This window comes from Peromyscus maniculatus, chromosome 8, assembly GCF_049852395.1.
Source record: "Peromyscus maniculatus bairdii isolate BWxNUB_F1_BW_parent chromosome 8, HU_Pman_BW_mat_3.1, whole genome shotgun sequence".
Lineage (NCBI taxonomy): Eukaryota > Metazoa > Chordata > Mammalia > Rodentia > Cricetidae > Peromyscus > Peromyscus maniculatus.
This window is the reverse complement of record NC_134859.1, coordinates 46,908,533-46,929,134: the sequence shown is the minus strand read 5'-3', so window position 1 is coordinate 46,929,134 and position 20,602 is coordinate 46,908,533. Positions and strand designations below refer to the sequence as shown.

Here is a 20,602-nt window from a genome sequence, read left to right as displayed (position 1 = left end):
AGAGTTTCACTCAATAAAACTCCTCCAGGAAACTGGTGATGTGGCTCAGCAGGTAAAGGGCCTTGATGCCCAGCCAGATATCCTGAGTTCGAACATCAAGACTCGCAGGGGAAGGAGACAATAGAGTCCGTTAACCTCCATATGGCATGCACAGGCCCATACACATACATACATGCACTAAATAAATTTGATAAAAATTTTTAAAAATCTTATGAGTTATTATAAAAATATAAATTGTGCCTTTAAATTTGGTAGAACTATTTTTTTTAAAGATTTATTTATTTATTATGTATACAGTGTTCTGTTTGCATGTATCCCTGCAGGCCAAAAGAGGGAGCCAGATCTTATTACAGATGGTTGTGAGCTACCATATAGGTGCTGGGAATTGAACTCAGGACCTCTGGAAGAGCAGCTAGTGTTCTCAGCCTCTGAGCCATCTCTCCAGGCCCTGGTAGAACTATTATAAATTTTTAAAAATGTGTATGTGTGTGTGTGTGTTTCTCCAATGCCTGAGGCGCCAGAAGAGGGTGTCAGAGCTGGAGTTACATGGTTTTGAGCCACTTGACATGGGTCCAGAGTACAACTCAGGTCCTCTGGAAGAGAAGCAAGTGCTCTTAACCACTGAGTCATCTCTCCAGCCCCTAAAAGGAGGCACCGAGCACACATCCACTCAGCTAAGATCAGGAAGCACCAAGCACACATCCACTCAGCTAAGATCAGCAAGCACTGCCATATGTCAGATTATCACTAGCCAATCTGCCATACTTGTAAGTGCTGTGGCTTTCCCCCACTCCCAAAGGTTGGACTGTATTTGTATTTCATTCAGAGAAATACTAATTTAGTTAGTTCCTCTGACCTGTAACTTACAGGTGGCCATTAACAAAGCCAAGCAGGCTGAGGGACCTTTTCTCATGATAACTGGCATATGTGTCTCAGATGGAAGGAGAACAGTGTCTGCTCACTGAAGTCAAGTTATAAAAAGTGTTTCCAACACCAAGCTCTTCAAGGTTCCTGATGTTTTGTTGAGCACATCCACTCAACACTTCTAGCAGAGTAATCAGGGTAGCGCTGCTGTCTCTTTTTTCTACACCTGAATCTTGACATGGCGCACAGGTAATGCTCGTCACTGTAGAACTTCCCTTTGATCTCTGAAATGATCTCTTCTTCAATACTGCATTGGCATTTCTTTTATAGCTTCCTATAGTTTAATCAACTCATCCAGTTTTACACTTACAACTCCAGTTCAGGGGTTGGGGATCTGGCTCAGTTGGAGTGCTTAGCTAGCCAGCATGCCCTGGGGCTGACCCCCCCCCACTTCCCCACCTTCTTACTCCCCCTCCCTCCTTCCCCAGACCTGGGGAAGGATCAGAAGGATCAGAAGCTTAGGGCCATCTTCAGTTATATCGTGGGTTTGAGGCCAGCCTGGGTTATATGAGACCTTGTATCAACACAAAAACAAACAGGCACACACCTACCACACAGACACGAAACAAAACTACTTCCCCAAATCTAATTCAGCAGGGGATGCAGCTCAGTACAGAGACACCAGGCTCAGTCTCCAGTACTGTAAAAACAAAACAACAAAACACTCCAACTAAGTAAATAACCAGCAAGACAGCTGCCCAGACTGCCCTAATTCCTGACCTCAAGTGACTCCTCCCGCTTCAGTTTTCCAAGCAGCTGGAACTATAGGTATGTATCACCAAGTCCAGCTAAGACCAGCATTTTCCCTCCCCCTCTCCCTCCCTTCCTTCCTCTTCTTTGTCTTTTTGTCTTTCTGAGATAAGGTCTCCTGTAGCCCAGGCTGCCCTTGCACTAGCTATGCAGTCAAGGATGTCCTTGATCTCCTGGACCTCCTGATTCTACTTCCCAATTGCTGGGATTACCAGCATGTACTGGCTTCACAACAGCATTTTTACAAGCATGTATACACAGTGTAGCTTTAAAATAGGGCTGTGGGGGCCAGTGAGACAGCTCACTGGGTAAGGGCAGCTACTGTAGCCTGACAACTTGAGTTTGATCATAGGTTCCACATGGTGGAAGGAGAGAATTGACTTTTGCAAGTTGTCCTCTGACCTCCACAAGTATTTTGACGCGCGCACACACACACACACACACACACACACACACACACACACACATGAACACAAAACAAATGTTAAAAAAATAAAATAGGGGCTGTATATAGGATTATCTGGCATACAATGTCTAAAGTAATTATAAGGAAAAGATAAGTAAACATACATTTTTTTTTTTTTTTTTTTTGGTTTTTCGAGACAGGGTTTCTCTGTGTAGCTTTGCGCCTCTCCTGGGACTCACTTGGTAGTCCAGGCTGGCCTCGAACTCACAGAGATCCACCTGGCTCTGCCTCCCGAGTGCTGGGATTAAAGGCGTGCGCCACCACCGCCCGGCTGTAAACATACATTTTTAATGTATAAAGTTCTAGTAAGGAGCTGGAGAGATGGCTCAGTGGTTAAGAGCACTTACTACTCTTGTAGATTACCTGGGTCTAGTTTCCAGCACCCATATGGCACTTTATAACTGCCTGTAACTCCAGTGCCAGGGGATTTGATGCCCTCTTCTGACCTCTGCAGGCAGCAGGCATGTATGTGGAACACTTACATACATGTAGGAAAACTTATTCATACACATAAAAAAGTCTTGAATTCTAATAAATAATCTAGTGGTCAACTCATCAGCACAAGTGTTTATGAAGGGGCATGTCTTTCTGTTAGTTATTGGGTAGCTTTGTACCCTGTGGAATATTCCTTTACACTGTGTGAATATGTCATTGTGATTGGTTTAATAAAGAAACTGATTGGCCTATAGCTAGGCAGGAAAGGTTAGGCAGGAGAACTAGACTAAGAAAATGCTGGGAAGAAGAAGGTGAGGAGTCTCAGGGTTGTGAGGAGACACAAAAAGAAGGAAGATAAATGTGCCATGCTGAAAGAAGGTACTGCCACATGGCAGAGGATAGATAAGAAATACGGGTTAATTTAAGTTGTAAGAGCTAGTTAGTAACAAGCCCGAGCTATTGGCCAAGCATTTATAATTAATGATAAGTCTCTGTGTGGTTATTTGGGAACTGACTGGCAGGACAGAGCAGTTCGCCTATAGTGCTCTTTGGTTGTTACAATCATATGGTAACCATTTCAGCTTGTTGTAATGAAGCTATTTCTTCTTGGGCCTCTGTAGACTATAGAATGGAGGTAGTGAGCTACATCCAGTCATGGCAACAAAATAAGCAAAACAATAATGATAATTAGGTCTGAGGTAAAGTAACTTAACATTCCTTGCAGAAGGCAGGGAGTGTCAGGAGACTATCACTTGAGATTCTAGCTGCTATGCCTTCCTATTCCTAGCTGCACGTGGTTCTATGCCCAGGTGTCCCTCTCTAGCCCCCATCACACAGGAGGCAGAAGGTTGAAAGCAGTCACCGTTTCTGGGATAGGACTTTTTGGTGATGCATTTGCCTTTGAGTCGTCTATGCTTCTATAAGTAACTTCGGTGAACTCACTGGTTCATCACCTAGACTTGGAAAGAATCATTTCTTTGGTCTGTTGGTCTGGGGTCAATATTTATGTCTCCCCAGGAGAATTATGGAACATAGCTTAAACTTGAAAGAAAATAAAAACTATGTATGTAGACATCAGTAAATATTGTTAAATATTACCAGTGGGGTGTAACGTGTGTGTGTGTGTGTGTGTGTGTGTGTGTGTGTGTGTTGGACATGCTTGTGCTCATGTGTGGTTGTAGGAGGAGGCCAGAGGTTGATGTTTCTATCACTCTCCACCTTATCTTCTTTTTTGAACCAGGGTTTCTCACTGAACCTGGAGCTCCCCGTGGGTGAGGCTGGCCGGCCAAAGAGCTCTAGGGACCTAACTTCCTTGCTCCCAGCCATCACCTCAGTGCTGAGTATATAGATGTGTGCCCAGCTTTTATGTGGCTGCTGGGGATCTGAACTCAGGCTCTTGTGCTTACCCATGAGTGGCCATCTCCCTAGCCTATGGAATCACATTCTCAAGTTTTTCCAGCTCACATAAAAAAAATTGCTTAATTTTATTTTATGTGCATTGGTGTGAGGGTGTCTGATCCTCTGGAACTGGAGTTACAGATAGTTGTGAGCTGCCATGTGTGTGCTGGGAATTGAACCTGGATCCTCTGCTAGAGCAGCAAGTGCACTTACTTGGTACGCCATCCTTTCATGTCCGATTTATTCCATTCTTCATTATAATACGATCAATACTTGAGATTTTTTTTTTTTTTAAAAGAAACTTCAAATGCACTGGGTTAGAAGAACAGGTTAAACTGTCACTTTCTCTCCCTCCCTCATCCCTTAAAGACAAGGTCTTGAGGGCTGGAGAGATGGCTCAGCAGTTAAGAGCACTGGCTACTCTTCCAGAGGACCAGGGTTCAATTCTCAGCACCCACATGGCAGCTCACAACTGTCCGTAGCTCCAGTTCCAGGAGATCTGATGCCTTTATACCAATGCTCATAAAATAAAAGTTAAATAAATTAAAAAAAAAGACAAGATCTTACATAACCCAAGCTGGTCTTAAATCACTGTGTATGAGGATAACCTTGAACTCCTGACCCATCTGCCTCTACCTCTGTAGTCCCTGGATTACAGGTATGTGCCATCACATTGCGGTTTAGACCGCCCCTCTTTGAGGCTGAATTCAAATGTTCCTCAAGAAGGAATACTGTGAAGACTTGTTCGTGACTAAAAAGGAATTATTTAAAATAACCCAGTAAGCTTTATTTTAGGAACTATGGTGAATCAGATGTCTGATGAAACTCTCTGAGCATATCTGACCATGTGAGATAAATGGCAAACACGTTTGGGAATATAAGCCTGACGTAGCAGGAAAGTAAGGGCTATATCTGAAGGACGGAGGAAACAGAAATAGCACGAATCCCGAGGGATTACATAACAGACCCAGGACACTTAGAGAGCATCCGCGCAGCCTTGCTCTGAAGTCAGGGTCAGAGCTGGCAGCAAATGAGGGGACGTCTAGACAAAGGAAGGACCTTCAGAAGCCTACACCTTCAGTGGATGAGAGAACCAACCCAGATGCCCACCCTAGACTGAGGTGCTCAGACTTGGTTTGAGTAGACGGCAGAGGAAAAACATTACCCTCCACCCCCCGCCCCCCAGATTTCTTCAACTCCCACTCAACTTTCCTTGGTGTGAGTGAATCAACATCTCTAGCCCGCATGAATTCCTAGGAGCTTGATGCTTCCTATCAGCAGATGGCATCTACTTCTCTCCTTGGACCTGGACGAGACGTGTGGCTACTTCCTCAAGGAAAATGTAACAGAAGTGATACTGCAGGATTTCTAAAGCTGGTCAGGAAAGACAGCGTGGCTATCTTTAGATTCTCTCTCAGGACACCTGCCTGGGAACCCAGCCACCGGGGTGTAACGAAGCAGAAAGCCTTCTGTATACATCACATATGGATGTTCTAATTGAAATTGCTAGCTGAGTCCCTAGCTTCCAGACATGCAAGAAGAAGAAAATCTTAAGGTGACTGCAATTCCCAGTTTGGAGGCTCTCAACTGAGGTTTTCATTATCGTGGACTAGAGATACTGTGCTATGTCTGTACATGAGACACTTGGGGTTGGACCCTCAACTTGCACTACGTCTCTGGCCTGAAAAAATAAAAAAAATCAAGCTCAAAATTTGGAGTGAGTGGAGGCAGGCAATGGCTTTAGATCAGCAGGGGCTGGGGAGGTGGCTCTGTGGATAAGGGTGCTTGCTATTCAAGCGCAAGGACCTGGGTTTGAATCCCTACCACCCACATACGAAATTCACAGGGCCATTCTGCCTGCAATCCTAGGGCTGTGGAGGGGTGGAGGCAGGAGGTTTGCTAAGGCTTGGCGGCTGCCAGCCTACCTCTAGGTTCAGTGAGAGAACTTGTCTCAAGAGTTATAAAACAGAATACTCAGTGTCCTCCTCTGGCCTCTGCGTGAGCATATCAGCACACACATGGGCACACACTACTTACACATACACCACCCACCCCCGCACATACAAAGTAAATATTAGAAAAAGCGAACCAAGCAGGGCGTTGGTGGTGCACGCACAGAGGCAGGTGGATCTCTGTGAGTTTGAGGCCAGCCTGGTCTACAGAGCGAGATCCAGGAAAGCCAGAGCTGTTACACAGAGAAACTCTGCTTCGAAAAACCAAAAGAAAAAAAAAGTGAACTATTAATCTGTTACCACAAATATGGTCCTAAGACACATGTGCACATACATATAAAAACAATCACAAAAAGCACATGTAGAAACCCAGGATAAGTTGTAAGAACAAAGAACAGACTCAGACATACAACTACTGAAATAGGGAGTTATTAGGTCTATTTAATTGAGTAAAAGAATAAATGAAGATATCAAGTATGAGAGCATAACAGAGATGATAACATTAACAATAGGAAACTCTAGGCAGGAGAAACAGATCGAAGGACAGAACTGCATAAACACCATCTCAATATGTATGTTTAAGACCTAAATGTAACACCATTAACAGCCAGACATGGTGGTATGTGCCTACAGTCCCAGCCACTCAGGAGGCCAAGCAGAGCAATCACAAGTTTGAGGTTGGCCTGGATAACATTGCAATACTAAATGACTGGGGTGTAGGTGAGTGGTAGAATCCATGCTTAGCATGCTCAACGCCCTGGGCTCCAGCCCAGCACAGAAACCAGAACCAAACAAGACTCTTAACAGATATGAAAGAAGGCCAACATAAATAAGACATCATAAAATGATAGTCAGAAAGACTTTATGTTGTAAATATGTCCTCTTCTGACACTAAGTCAGTGAAATTCCAGGGGAGGAAAACGCCAGTAAACTTTTTTCTTGAATACGACCAACCTCATTCTAAAATGTATTTATTTAGAAGAAAAAAAGGTCAAAACAAGCAAGCACACCCTGAACAGCAATCAGAGGTTTGATCATATTGAGTAACAGTGCTATAAAAGTTTCAGTCATTTGGCTAGTGAGATGGCTTAGCAGTAAGCCACTGAGCCTGATGACCTGCTGGATCCCTGGAATCCATGTAAAAGTGGAAGGAGAGAATCCCTCCACAAGGTTGTCCTCTGACCTTCGCACACATGGCATGGTGTATGCACACCCCCACCACAAACAAAAAATAATGTATTTTTAGAAGTTACAGTACTTAAAACAGAGACGTCAGGGCTGGAGAGATGACTTAGCCTGTTAAGAACACTTAATGCTCTTCCACAGGATCTGGGTTTAGTTCCTAGCACTCACATGGAGGCTCACAATCAGCTGTAACTCTAGTTCCAGGTGATCTGAATGCCCCTTCCAGCCTCCATGGGAACCATGCACATAGTGGTACACAGGTATATACACAGACAAAACAAGTGTACAAATAAAACTTTTTCAAAACAAAACAAAATAAAAAACAGAGGTGGGATCTCAGACTGACTCTAAGAAGAAAATGGAGAATATGTACACACACACACACACACACACACACACACTAGTATAAAATCCCATATGCACAACCTGGAGGGAATTGTTGGCTTTCATGATTCCAGTCTTTTCTTTTCTTTTAATAATTTAAATCATGTGCACTGGTATTTTTGCCTGCATGTAGTCTGTGTTAGGGTGTCAGATCCCCTGGAACTGAAGTTACAGATAGCTGTGACTTGTGCTGTGGGTACTGGGAATCAAATCCAGGTCCTCTGGGAGAGCAGCCAGTGCTCTTAATCACTGAGCCGTCTCTTCAGCCCTCCAGTCTTTTCTATAAACCATTTCCATACAGCTATTAGAATGAATTGCCTAAAGCAGACAGATTATCATTATTATTTATTTTTGAGACAGAGTCTTTCTATGTAGTCCTAGAAAGCTCTATGTAAACCAGGCTGGCCCTGAACTCAGAAATCCATTTACTCTGCTTCCCATGTGCTGACATTAAAGATGTACTACCCACGCCTTTTACTTTAAGTTCTTATTTTCTTTTTTTCTTCCTTCCTTCCTTCCTTTCTTTCCTTTCTCTCTCTCTCTCTCTCTCTCTCTCTCTCTCTCTCTCTCTCTCTCTCTCTCTCTCTCTCTCTCTCTCTTTCTTTGTAGCCCTGGCTGTCCTACAATTCACTTTGTAAAACAGGTTGGCCTGGAACTCAACTGCCAGTCTCTGCCTCCCAAGCACTGGGATTAAAGGTGTGAGCCACCACGCCCAGCTTTAATTTTAGTTTTCATTATGTTTATATTTGTGCCATGGGGTGATATGTATATGTGAGTTCAGGTACATGTAGAGGCTAGAAGAGGTGTTGAATCCTTTGGAGCTGGAGAAATAGGCCTTCATAAGCTGGGAACCAAACTCAGGTCCTCCACAAGAGTAACCCCTCTTAACTGCTGAGCCATCTCTCCAGCACCCCTTTTTAAAAATAACGGCTTGGGGCCAGACAGATGGCTCAGTGGGTAAAGGCACTTGCTGCCAAGCCTGATGGCCTGACTTCAATGCCATGCTCCTGCAGAGTGGGAGAAGGGAACCGACTCCTGGAGGTTGTCTTTTGATGACCATCTGTGAGCCATGGCATGCAAGTTCCTCTCTCCTGCATAATTAATGATTTATAATATATAAAAAATTAATAGACTAAAAAAAGTTTGATGAATGAATGTTTCTAGGAATCAGATTAAGATTATTTTATCAACTCACATGGCACACAAAGCAACTGGGCAGCCTGGGTGTAATGGTTTAGAGCCGTGTGGAGGCACAGGGCCTTGGCTTCTTCATGTTATAGTCTTGGTGATTCAATGTCTGTTTGTAAGACAGAAATAATAGTGTCGTCTTATAGGATGGCGGAGGACAGTTAACTGAGTCACCACCACCAAAATAAAACTCTTTTTTCTTGCTTCTCCCTTCTCCTGGAACTGAGGATGTAGTTGGGATAAGCTGTTTGCACAGGTGCAGGATGTAATCGACTTATTTTGTACGGCCTAGAAGGATCAGCCCTGCTCCCTATACAGTCTTCTTTTGAAAGCTCAGATCAAAAGGAAACCTATTTGGAGCCTAAGGAAACAGTCTAAAAAGAGAATTAATGTTCTTCTTAACTTCCTGTGTACTGTGCTTTCTCTATTGCTACAGTTTTCACTATACTGTATTAAACATCACTACTTTCTTGCTCTTTTACTGCAACAGTGACCAATTTAAAATGGCAAGTTGGATTCAGAGGAAATAAAGACATCAATAGAAGTACTAATTGCTAGCTGGTAGGTAGTGTAGGCCTTTAATCTCAGCACTCAGGAGGCAGAGGCAGGTGGATCTCTGTGAGTTTGAGATCAGCCTGGTCTACAGAGGGAGTTTCAGGGCAGCCAGGGCTACACAGAGAAACCTTGTCTCGAAAAAACCACCACCAACAAAAAGTACTAACTGCTAAGTGAATGCTTACATCTTTTTTTTTCATTTTTATTAAGAAATTTTCTACTCACTCCACATACTATTCACAGATTCCCTCCTCCTCCCACCCCCAGCCCTCTTTCCCAAGCCACCCCGAATCCCCCAAATCGAGGTCTCCAATGGGGAGTCAGCAGAGCCCAGCACACTGAGCCTAGGCAGGTCCAAGCCCCTTCCCACTGCACCAAGGCTGTGCTTACATCTTTTATTAGAAAAAGATTTCGGGAGACTGGGTGTCTAGAATGTTTGAGAGCTTGAGCTCAAACCTAAGAACTGGAAAAAAAAAAAAAAAGACAAATTGATTTCTGGTGCCCAATTTTTATGTCCTATTGAGAATAATAGAGAAAATATTAAATGTTCATATTAAAGGACATACTGCACCCATACCGTCTTGCAAATACAGGTTTTGATGCAAATCTTGAAACAAATTTGTATATAATTCAATTATAATAACTAGTATAAAATATAAATAGGACAGAGGGCAGGAGAGATGTCTAAGTGGTTTAGGGCACTCTATGCTCTTCCAGAGGACTGGAATTCAGTTCCCAGCACTCAGTAGTTCATAACTGGCTATAGCTTAAGTTCCAGGAACCTGACACTCTCTTCTGGTCTTTGAGGGCACCAGGCTTGCATGTGGTGCACATACATTCATATAGGCAAAACACCCACACACATAAAATAAATCTTAAAAAGTAATAGAGTATCAGGAGTTCTTTCTCACTTTCCTTAATAAACCTGCATTAACTCTGTTTACAAAACAACAACTCTCCTAAGTTCAGGCAATTTCATAAATCAGTCCTGGTGAGAGTCGTCTAGCATAAATAAAAAGTGGTGCTAAGGAGAAAGGACATGTAAAATGCGATCTCTGTGAGTGAAAAGTCTTATTTAAAAATGAAGAACTGAATGACACACAGCCACACGGGAAGAGAGGTCACAGGCAATTTTGAAAATCAACTTTATTGGGGTATAATTTGATATATCATAAAGTTTACCCACTGTATGTATACAGTTTAAGTTTTAAGTTGTGCAGCCATCATCATATTTAGGTGTCATGTTTTTTTTTTTTGTATCATAATGCAAATTTTATTTTGAAGAGTCCTCTTTTTTTGGGGGGGGGAGCTGAGGATCGAAGCTAAACCCCCAACCCTTGAAGAGTCCTCTTAATGAAAACTGGGTGGAGATGAACTCTAACATTAAGTAGTTTCTATCTCTTCATCTGAAGTAACTTTTCCATTCTGACATATTCATTCATCTTTGTAGCGCACATGGATTTCAAAGCAGCAGGAACATCTTTTGCTATTATTAGGAAAGAAACTTGGTGGGTTGGGCAGACACCAAACAGCTCAGATTGTTTGGGACACGATTATATTCGATCCTTCTGTAAATAGATGGTTCCTCAGGATAAAAGGTCAGGCACATCCATCGGCTCACATCTGTAATCCCAGTCCTGGGGAAGCTAGGCTGCAGTGAGACTGTCTTACAAAACCAAACAACAACAGTGGCAGTTCCCAAAGGAACAAGGAGGCACTGAATGGAACCAACGATGGGCAACCACTTTTCTACTCCTCAATTTGGCTGGGGAAGGGTGGAATTCGCTCGGGGTTCCACGACCTATCTGTCCCCAGCCTGTGGCGAGCACAGAGGAAGGACCTTCGGTGTATTCACTAGGACAGAAAACCTTTCGGGAGGAAGTAATTGAGATCGGTTAGTTCCCTAACCCGACTCCTACCTGTGGAGAAGCAGAGCAAGAACACCCGCTGCTCCAGGCGGGCCAAGCCTAGCACCGTGGGAGCAAAGAACATGGCTTCATCGTCCGGGTGCGCGATCACCAGAAGGGCCCGGCTTCCGGCTCCCGGCAGGCCCGCCTGCTCCGGAGACCTCATTCGTTCCGCCAAGTCCCGAACCCGGAGGAAGCCCCATGTCAGGACAGCCACCGCCACACACAAGAGAGCCACCACTTCCATGCCGGGTGAGTGGCAGCGCGCCTGCGCAGTAAGGAAGGCTGGGTGTGGACTCGGGCTCCTGCGGGAAAACCGAACCCGCTGCAACTGCGTTCCGGGGTTAAGCGCTCGGTGGCCCGAGAACGGCGAGATTCGTGCTCTATCGTGGAAACTTCCACCCACACTGCGCCGTCCCATCTTTTACACAGCCACGGCAAAATCCTGTACCTGCCCCAGGGTCGGGGAGGGTTGCACCGAACTCTGTGCGGTCCAGTATCTTTCTTACCGTTCAGTGTGCGTAAAGGGAAGCGTTTCAGAATTATTTTGAGACCGTGTCTCGCTGTGTGTACCCCCGGGGACCCCTGAACTCGCTAGGTAGACCATTGCTGGTCCCGAATTTGCAATGCTTCTCATTCCTCCGCCTCCTGAGCGGGGACTTCAGGCGTGTCAGAGCACGCCGGCTAAAACGGAAGCCTCTGAAAATAAAACTTTAGCATTCGGTAGGGAGAGTTCCCTTTTCGCTTCAACTCGTTTTCTAACCTACTTCTTAGGACCCAAGTCTTCGTATCAACGGCCCGTTATCCGGATGAAAGTTTTCCGAAGCGGGTCACACTTGTTTTTGTTTTTTACCCCCCCCTCGGATGGCGGCGGCTCTGCGAGAAGCAGAGTAAAGCGGCTATGAGGCAACGTCATTTCACTAGAAGGGTGAGGCGGAGAGAGTGCGGTCAGGAGGCCCTCACATTCTCTTTAAGAGGTGGCGATTAAGGAAGCTACGCGGCGGCGGCGGAGGCCTGGCCCGCCATTCCGGTGAAGACTCGGTGTGACCCTTAACGAGCACCCCAGCCACGTGGGCTCGCTCGGGGTTCTGGCTCCGGCGCACGAACCGCCCGGGCGGTGCGCAGGGGTCGCCGGACGCCGCCGGGTCCTTTTCCCACGCCCGAGGGGGTGGGGGTAGGGGGAAAGGCCCCAGGCGCGCGGGAGTGGCCGGCTCGCGCTGGCGCTCCGGGCCGGCTGCGCGATGGCTGCCGCGGCGCGTCGGGCCCCAGGCGCTGCTGCCGGAGCGGGTGCGAGTGCGAGCGGCCCCTGGAAAGGCACCGGCGCGGCACCCACGACCCAGGAAGCGAGGCCGAGGTAAGAACGGCGCTCCGCCCGGGGAGGGAGTCGTCTCCCCAACCCTCCGGAAGGAGGAGGAGCCCGCGTCGGAGCCGCCTCAGCGCGGCCGCCGGGCCCGAGGGGGAGGAGGGAGAGGGGTTGAGGCAAGATGGCGGCTAAGGTGGCGAAGCTGCGGCGGCGGCGGCGGCGGCCGGAGTGAGCAGCGTCCAGCTCGCCGCGCCGGGCGAGGGCCGGGCGGAGGGCCGCGCGCCGGGGCCGCGCCCCGCTCGCCGGGCCGTGGGGGGCGCGCCGGTTCCCACGCTCCGCCAGCTCCCGGTGAGTAGGCCCGGTGCCTGCAGCCCCGGCCTCGGGGCCCTGCTCGCCCCGGAGCATCCAAGGGCTCCTTAGGGCGCCGGTGCCGGAGGCGGCTTCACGGCCGGGCCAGGGGGCGTCGGGAACCGCACAGGGTTGGGACGCGTCCGAGCCGCCCGTTTCCTTGGCTCTTCGGCCAGCCAGGGGCGAGTCGGGCGCGGCGGGGAGTTGAGGCTAGGCGAGTGGAGGCTGCTGGAGTTCGGAGGAAGAATGGCCTTAGGCGGGCGGACGCCGGCCGGAGGTCTCTGCCCCGCGGGGAAGGGGTGTGCGGTGCCTGCCGGGGCTGGCGGCGGACGTGCGGGGATGGAGGGCTCCGGGTGGGGCCGGCGCAGGTGACCCGCCTAGGCCCACTCCGAGGGAGAGGTAGTGGCTGTCTTGGCGAGTGTGGAAGGGGTTAAGGGGGGTGACAGCGATGGACAAGTGTGCGAAGAGCAAACTAGTTCACCTTTCTAACTGGCCCACTTGAGGTCTAATGGCGAAGGGTTGGCAGTGGTGCGGATGCCGAGCAGCACCCTCTGCCTCCTGCCGTTTGTTATTGGTGTTCTCTTGTGCCAAGTGGGAGAGTGCACCCCTTTTTTTTTATGGCGGGGGGGGGGGGGAGACAACAACGACGGGGATTTGAGAAACTAATTGAGAAAGCAACCTTAACGGAAAGGACACTTATGTTCTTAGAACTAGTGTAGATCAGGAATAGTCATGTATGAAAAGGAGTGGATGGGAATAAATGATATTTACGAGAAGTCTTTGCCGGGTTGTATGCCACGGTGCCTGTTCAGCAGAGTTAACATTGGCGAGTAGCGTTATGGGTAATTTTAATCTTTGGGATTAGTATATTCACCTGCATCAGATTTGCTACCCTCATTGTATCCTATTACATCTGAAATTTACATTCCTTGTGTGCACCCTGGTGAGAGAATGATGGGAGACTGAAAGTGGCTGTATGCAAAGAGCAGACAGGCCTGGGATTTAAAAATGCCGACACATAGTCATTCATTTGTTCAAGGGTATCTTGATGGATAGTTGCTGATGATTCTGATTCACATGGACTATCTGGTGGATAAACGGAGAGCTGATGTTTTAAATTAATGAATTTAGTTTGTTTTGAGACCGTTCAAGTCTTGTAGGGCTGACTGGCCTGGAACTCCCCGAGTAACTGGTGCAGGGATTGCATGCTTGCACCACCATACCTGGCGTCCTGTTTGATTGGGGACATTTTTTGTTGGTTTTGGTTTTGGTTTTTTCAAGACAGGGTTTCTCTGTGTAGTTTTGGCGCCTGTCCTGGATCTCGCTCTCTAGACCAGGCTGACTTCGAACTCACTGAGATCCACTTGGTTCTGCCTCCCGAGTGCTGGGATTAAAGGCGTGCGGGAAATGTTTTAATATAGCCTCTCATAAATTTATTGGATGAGCCAATTCTTATTTGCCTGGGCTCGGTCTCTGACTTATTTAGATAGGGGTAAGAATTACAGAAGAAATAAAACTAACTCACTAGAGAGAAATCTTATTTTCTTACTATATTAGAGTCCAGTGGCAGTTTAGTTTAATATTTATAGCTTCCAGTTGCTTTGTCTCACGTGCACCTGTTAATGAAAATCAAAGTGTATGTCTGTGTGTTGTTTGTTTATGCATATCTAGAAAGTGATTCCTTGCCATACCAAAACACTTTATCTTTTAGAAAAGACTTGCCATATGTTGTAATACTCCTTCTGAGAAGCTGTAATGCTAAGAATCACGATTCTCCCTGCCATTAACTGGCATTTAGAACATGTTCAACATTTCAGTGCTTCAGTTTCCTCATCTATGATGTTAGAAAAACTTCTGACCTCACAGGTTTGGTTGTTGTGAGTTAGTAGTTATGAAATTGGACAGGGGCTGCAGCCCAGTTGGTATAGAGCTCAGCTAACATGCATGTAGCCCCAGGTTTGATTCCCCAGCACCACATAAAAACAGACACATGCCCACTCAGGAGTTGGAGGCAGGACGATTACAAGTTCAAGCTTGTCCACAACAGTATCTTGAGTTTGAGGCCAACCTGGGGTATTCATGACCCTGTTTTAAAAAAAAAAAGTTATAAAATTACTTTAAAGAGATAAAAATGATTGTGTTTCTGTGAGATAGTAATGGCTTATCTGCAAATCTCTTACATAGTTAGAAAAAAAATGTATTCGGATTATAACACCACAATATACTTGTTGCTAATATACTTACATAGCTATGATTCTCTCCCATCAATTTGAAAAGAGAATATATTGCCTGGCATGGTAATCTTAACACTAACTGCAGATCTCTGTGAGTTTGAGGCCAGATTGTTCTACATAGTGAGTTCCAGGTCAGAAAAGGTCTAAATAGAGAGACTGTCTCAGAGAAGAAGGAAGAGGAGCAAAAGAGGAGGCGTAGATGATACGTAATTTGTTGTTGTTGTTCTTCACAGAGACAGGATTTCTCTGTGTGTAGCTCTGGGTGTCCTGGAACTTGCTCTGTAGACCAGGCTGGCCTCGAACTCACAGAGATCCTCCTGCCTCTGCCTTGTGATGCTGGGATTAAAGGCGTGAGCTACCACCACCTGGCTGATAATTCATACTTTTTTTTAAGTGGATATCTTGTATTCAAAAAAAATAAAGTAAACTTGGAACTGGAGTTGAGACAGTGGTTAAGAGTGCCTTTTGTGTTTGTAGGAGGCCCATGTTTGGTTCCCAGCACCCATACAACACACAGCTATCTGTAACTCCAGTTCTAGGGGATCTAATGTCCTCTTGGCCTCCAAGAGCACCAGGTACACATGTGGTGCACATATATACATGTAGGCACTCATACACATAAAAGAAAAATGAATAAATATATAGTGAACTAAAAATCTTGAATTTTCCTCAAAATAAAGTCAAAATGAAATGCTGGAAGTTAACTTATTTCTTTGAATTTAATTGAGTAGGAGTTTGTTCCAGGGCCAGGCACATTTAAATCATTCCATTTTTTTTAAAGCATTTAAGATTACTTATGCATTTATTTACTTGTTTTTGTGAAACGATGAATTCTTTGCCATTGTCATTTGTTTTGGAGATCAAAGGCCTTTGGATAGGCCAGGGATTTACGTAGGTGAATCCTTTAGGTTCCCCCTCTCTGTGTTTGTGTTTTATTACTCATTTTTAATCTCTCTTAGGTGTAATTTTATATTTTTATTGGTACCTGGAAGTGGTACTGTTCTTACATATTTAGTTACCTTCATCTGTTCTGTTTTACTTATTAAAAAGTACATTTATTTATTGTAAGTGTGAATGTGTGCATGCCCCTGGCATGTGTGAGGCGGTCTGAGGACAGCTTTTAGGATTTGGTTCTAGCATCTGGTTGGCAGCCTTGATTGCAAGTGCCTTTACCTGCTAAGCCATCTCACCAGCTCTCTTACCTGTTTGTCTTTGTCTTGAGATGGTATGTGTTGCCCAGGCTGGCCTCCTAGAACTGAACCAAGTGAATTTTATGTCACTGCTTCCCAAGTAGCTGGTGGGTGCCATAGCACCTGGCCTCATCTGTTTTTTGTTTGTTTGTTTGTTTGTTTTGGTTTTTTGAGCCAGGGTTTCTCTGTGTAGCTTTGCACCTTTCCTGGAACTTGCTTTATAGACCAGGCTGGCCTCGAACTCACAGAGATCCGCCCGCCTCTGCCTCCCGAGTGCTGGGATTAAAGGCGTGCACCACACCTCCTGGCTCATCTGTTCTTTTAGTTCACTTATTATATTTTATTAGAGTATGATGTAAAAGTAAGTAAAAAGGGTGATCAGAATTTACTAAGAACAGACATATTTAAGATCAGAGACTTGTATATTTTCAGTCATTCATTTGTTTATCCAGTATGAAGCACTTACCTTAAATGCTATAAAGGCATAAATAATAGCTTTTGATTTAAGTAATTTTTTAATTTAAATGAATTATAAGCACAGGTAACTAAGTTGCCAGTGTAAGTGTAATTGATATTTTGTTCTTGTGTTTGAGGATACAAAAATAATTTTGATGGTTAAGAGGACAGTTCTTCCTTTATCAGACCTCCTTAGGAATGTTGAAAAACCACTGCAGTCTAGTAGTAACTATGTGGATCATCTGTTTTTTATTTTGATATTTTTGTGGTCTTCCCCCCCCCCCCCATTCTATCCTTTAGCCATTTTTGCTACCCCAGGAGCTCCTGTGGTCATTTACTTGGATAGTTTTCAGATACAACCTGTCCCATCCACCCACTTGAATTGGAAAGTCAGAGACATAACAAAAACACCGTGTGTCTGTGTAGTGTTCAGTTTAATTCCGTACTGCTGTTAACTTTCATTTAGTTGTGCTCTCAAAAATAATTTAAATTGGTTAAAATAAATTGCTTACAATTTATAGAATTCTAGAACGAACATCCCTATATAAATCTAGTCTTGTTTTATATTTGAATATTTTGAAAGCATGAATAACTGAGAATGAAGTGATCTGCTGAAATTGTTGCTATTGGGCAGAAGCAGAAGCCACATTTCTGACATCTCGTGTGTGGTGTGTGTGTGTATGTATATGTGTATATATGTATATATGTAATGTATATCTATATCATATTATCTATATCATATATACATAATATATCATATATATCTATATCATATTATATATATGTATATATATCTATATCTATATCATATCTGGGGAGCAGTTTGCTTTGATGATCGATTCTTACTTAAAACAAAATTTGAGTTGGCTGGAAAATGGGAGATCACTTCAAATGTTCAGCGTAGTTACTGAATGTAAAATACTTCATAACATTACATTTCTGTAATGAATATACAATTTAAAGAAAATGGTACTGAAATGGTTGTTGCTGGGAATTACTTAGTTTGCTTAAGTTTTTCTATGTTCTGATGAACATTTTGTTTTATTTTATTTTGTTTTTTGAGACGGTTTCACTGTATAGCCCTGACTGTCCTGGAACTCACTCTGTAGCATAGGATTGCCTCAAACTCACAGAGATCCTCCTGCCTCTGCCTCCTGAGTGCTGGGATTAAAGGTGTGAGATACCATCACCTGGTGAAATTTTTATTTCTTTTAAAATTTTAATTTTATGTGTGTAGTGTTTTGCCTGCATGTATGTCTGTGTACCACATGCATGCCTGGTCTGGTGCCCAGTGGAGACCAGAAGAAGCTATTCATTGGATCTGGAGTTACAGATGGTTGTGAGCTGCCATGTGGGTTTGGGAATTAAACCTGGGTCGTCTGGAGGAGCAGCAAGTGCTCTTAACTACAGAGCCATCTCTCCAGCTCCCATTAAAATTTTTTTAAAGCTGGATCTTGCTGATCAGGCTGGGTTCAATCTCTGAATCCTTTTGCTGGAATTACAGGCACGTGGCACCAGGCCCATCTTGATTTTTACAGTGAGAAGCTCATTTGTGATTAGTTTGTTGCCTGTTGTTTCTCACCCACTCCATCCCAGTGCTGTTGGAAAGGGCCTTTTTGAGCATGTTGGCAAGTGTCCTTCCACTAAGCTGTATCCCTAGCCCTGCAATATTAATTTTCTACAAATACTCATGCCATAAAATTTATTTTAAAGGAAAAGCTGTATTATTCTCTCCCCGCCCCCACCAGTGCTCCCTTCTTTTTTTGAGACAGGATCCCACTGTATAGTTCTGGCTATCACGTTGTTCACCATGTAGACCAGGCTGGCCTAGCTCATAGAGATCCTCCTACCTTTGCCTCCGGAGTGCCAAGATCAAAGGTGTGCACCACCAAGCCTTGCTGCGTTACTCTCTTTAAGTTCATAGTCTTTACATAAATACTGAAGCATGGCATATTTGCTCATTTATAACATATGAGCTATTAAGTCTACCTATTTTTGCATTTCATTATGAGTTTTTTTTCAGATTGGATGTGGTACTGACCTCTGTAATCCTCTGGAGGCAGAGACAGGAGGATCACAGCAAATCCAAGGTAGTCAGTTTCACATAGTGAGTTCTAGGTCAGGCAGGACTATTTAGCAAGACCCTGTCTCAGTCTCCCCCCACACCTCACCCCTGAAAAGAAAAAAGAGGTGTATTTTTCCTCCTTAAACTGACCTCTTTTGTGGATTGTTCTTGTCCTACCTTACTCCCTCAAACCCTACTACATGAATTGTGTTTTCAGGGATTTGATGATGTAACACTTCAGTCAGGAGTCTCCCTCCTGTTTCCTTTTCTCTAAAAGTGTATGTTTTTGTTGTGGAGATTATTTTTTAATTTTTTTTTTGTTACTGGGTTTGTTTGTTTTTGAGATAGAGTCCTGAGAGGCTGGATTTGACTCAGGCTCTTTTTGAGAATGTGGTGCTGGGATTGCAAGCAGTAGCTTCCATGCCTGGCATGAAAGTTGCTGATGGATTCATAATATGAATACTGAAGTGCATGTCTATTTTGTCTTTTTTAAACTTTAAGACCTTGTAGGCCTATATACATCTGAGTTTTAAAAGAATTCTTCCTTGGGCCTGGAGAGATGGCTCAGTGGTTAAGAACACTGGCTGCTCTTCCAGAGGACCTGGGTTCAATTTCTAGCACCCACATGGCAGCTCACAACTGTCCGTAACTCCAGTTCCAGGGGATCCAATACCCTCACACAGACATACATGCAGGCAAAACACCAATTCACATAAAAATAAATCATTAAAAAAAGAATTCTTCTTCCTTACCTCATCCCTGGAGTAGTTTGTTGAGTATCTAAGAAATAAGAACCTGGCTGTCAGGAGAAACAAGGCTCCCCAGTCCTTGTCCTGCAGCCCCAATTGATCAGTGACCGGCTTACGTGGTGATTTATTAAAATCTTAAAAAAAAAAAAAAAAGAAAAAGAAATAAGAGCCTATGAGCTAGCTTTAGTGTGTTTGCTATAGATGTCTCATGCGATGGGCAGTGGTGGCGTACGACTTTAATCCCAGCACTTGGGAGGCAGAGCCAGGTGGATCTCTGTGAGTTTGAGGTCAGCCTGGTCTACAGAGTGAGATCCAGGACAGGTGCCAAAGCTACACAGAGAAACCCTGTCTTGAAAATGAAAAGAAAAACAAAAACAAACCAAAAAAAATAGGAGTGTACTTATGTCATTGAAATAGCAGTGAATTATTAAAGCATTTCTTTCTGGGGGGGGGGCATTCCTGCCACATTAATTGTGTTTTCAGTGATTTGATGATGTAACACTTCAGTCAGGAGGTCTCCTGATTTTTTATTGGGATTTTTGTGAGGATGGGAAAGTAAAAATGGAGATTGGTTTTTCCATGGTAGCACTTTTTGTTCTAGGTAATGTCAGATGCAAGAATGTTTTAATAGGTATGCAGGGAAGGAAGTTGGGGAGTAATTTTAGGAAAGTATACGAATTAGAAATTGGAGTGCTTGGTTTATAGGGCTGTAATGTAATATGGAAATAAATCCAGGTAGGTTAGTCTAAAACAAAGGGAAAAGTCAAGGATACCAAACTATTTTGATTTCTTTTTCTACTTGCATATTTGAAATGTAGACTGTGTGTGTGTGTGTGTGTGTGTGTGTGTGTGTGTGTGTGTGTGTGTGTGTTTGCAGTATGGCAGTATAGGAATGGAACCCAGGACCTTGCTCACAGTAGGCAAGTGCTGTACCACTGATCTACCTGTTAGCATTGAGGCATCTGTACTGGCCTTCCCTTAGGGTCCTGACAGGATATGTCCTCAGCTGCAGCCACTAAGAGCACCACTGTGTGCATTTCCCTTGCCCAACTCCCATTTCTGTCTCTTTCTCTTCCTTTGCTCTGGTCCCCAGGGACCGGTCTCTGCCCCCTT

At 44.6% G+C, this 20,602-nt stretch overlaps 2 protein-coding genes across 64 annotated transcripts in view; one reads left to right on the top strand and one right to left on the bottom strand.

Moving 5' to 3' along the window:
- Positions 1-12,254, bottom strand: part of Pigl (phosphatidylinositol glycan anchor biosynthesis class L) — a 61,805-nt gene extending 49,551 nt beyond the window's left edge. For 15 of the 16 annotated variants that reach the window (XR_006075426.2, XR_006075429.2, XR_013041681.1 and 12 more), the window contains exon 1: positions 11,157-12,254. Coding sequence is in view for 11 of the 16 variants with exons in the window: in XM_006973557.4 (XP_006973619.2) it covers positions 11,157-11,565 (409 nt within the window). In the remaining 5 variants the exon portion in view is untranslated. Of the gene's footprint in view, positions 1-10,542; positions 10,724-11,156 lie in introns of those variants that run through there. The other variant, XM_076542595.1, reaches the window with a different exon arrangement.
- The window catches only part of Ncor1 (nuclear receptor corepressor 1), a 153,893-nt gene continuing 144,554 nt past the window's right edge, over positions 11,264-20,602 (top strand). For 30 of the 48 annotated variants that reach the window (XM_076542586.1, XM_076542569.1, XM_076542587.1 and 27 more), the window contains exon 1: positions 12,613-12,795. The gene's annotated coding sequence lies outside the window, so the exon portion shown is untranslated. Of the gene's footprint in view, positions 11,397-12,343; positions 12,499-12,611; positions 12,796-20,602 lie in introns of those variants that run through there. The other 18 variants (XM_076542561.1, XM_076542554.1, XM_076542544.1 and 15 more) reach the window with 3 other exon arrangements.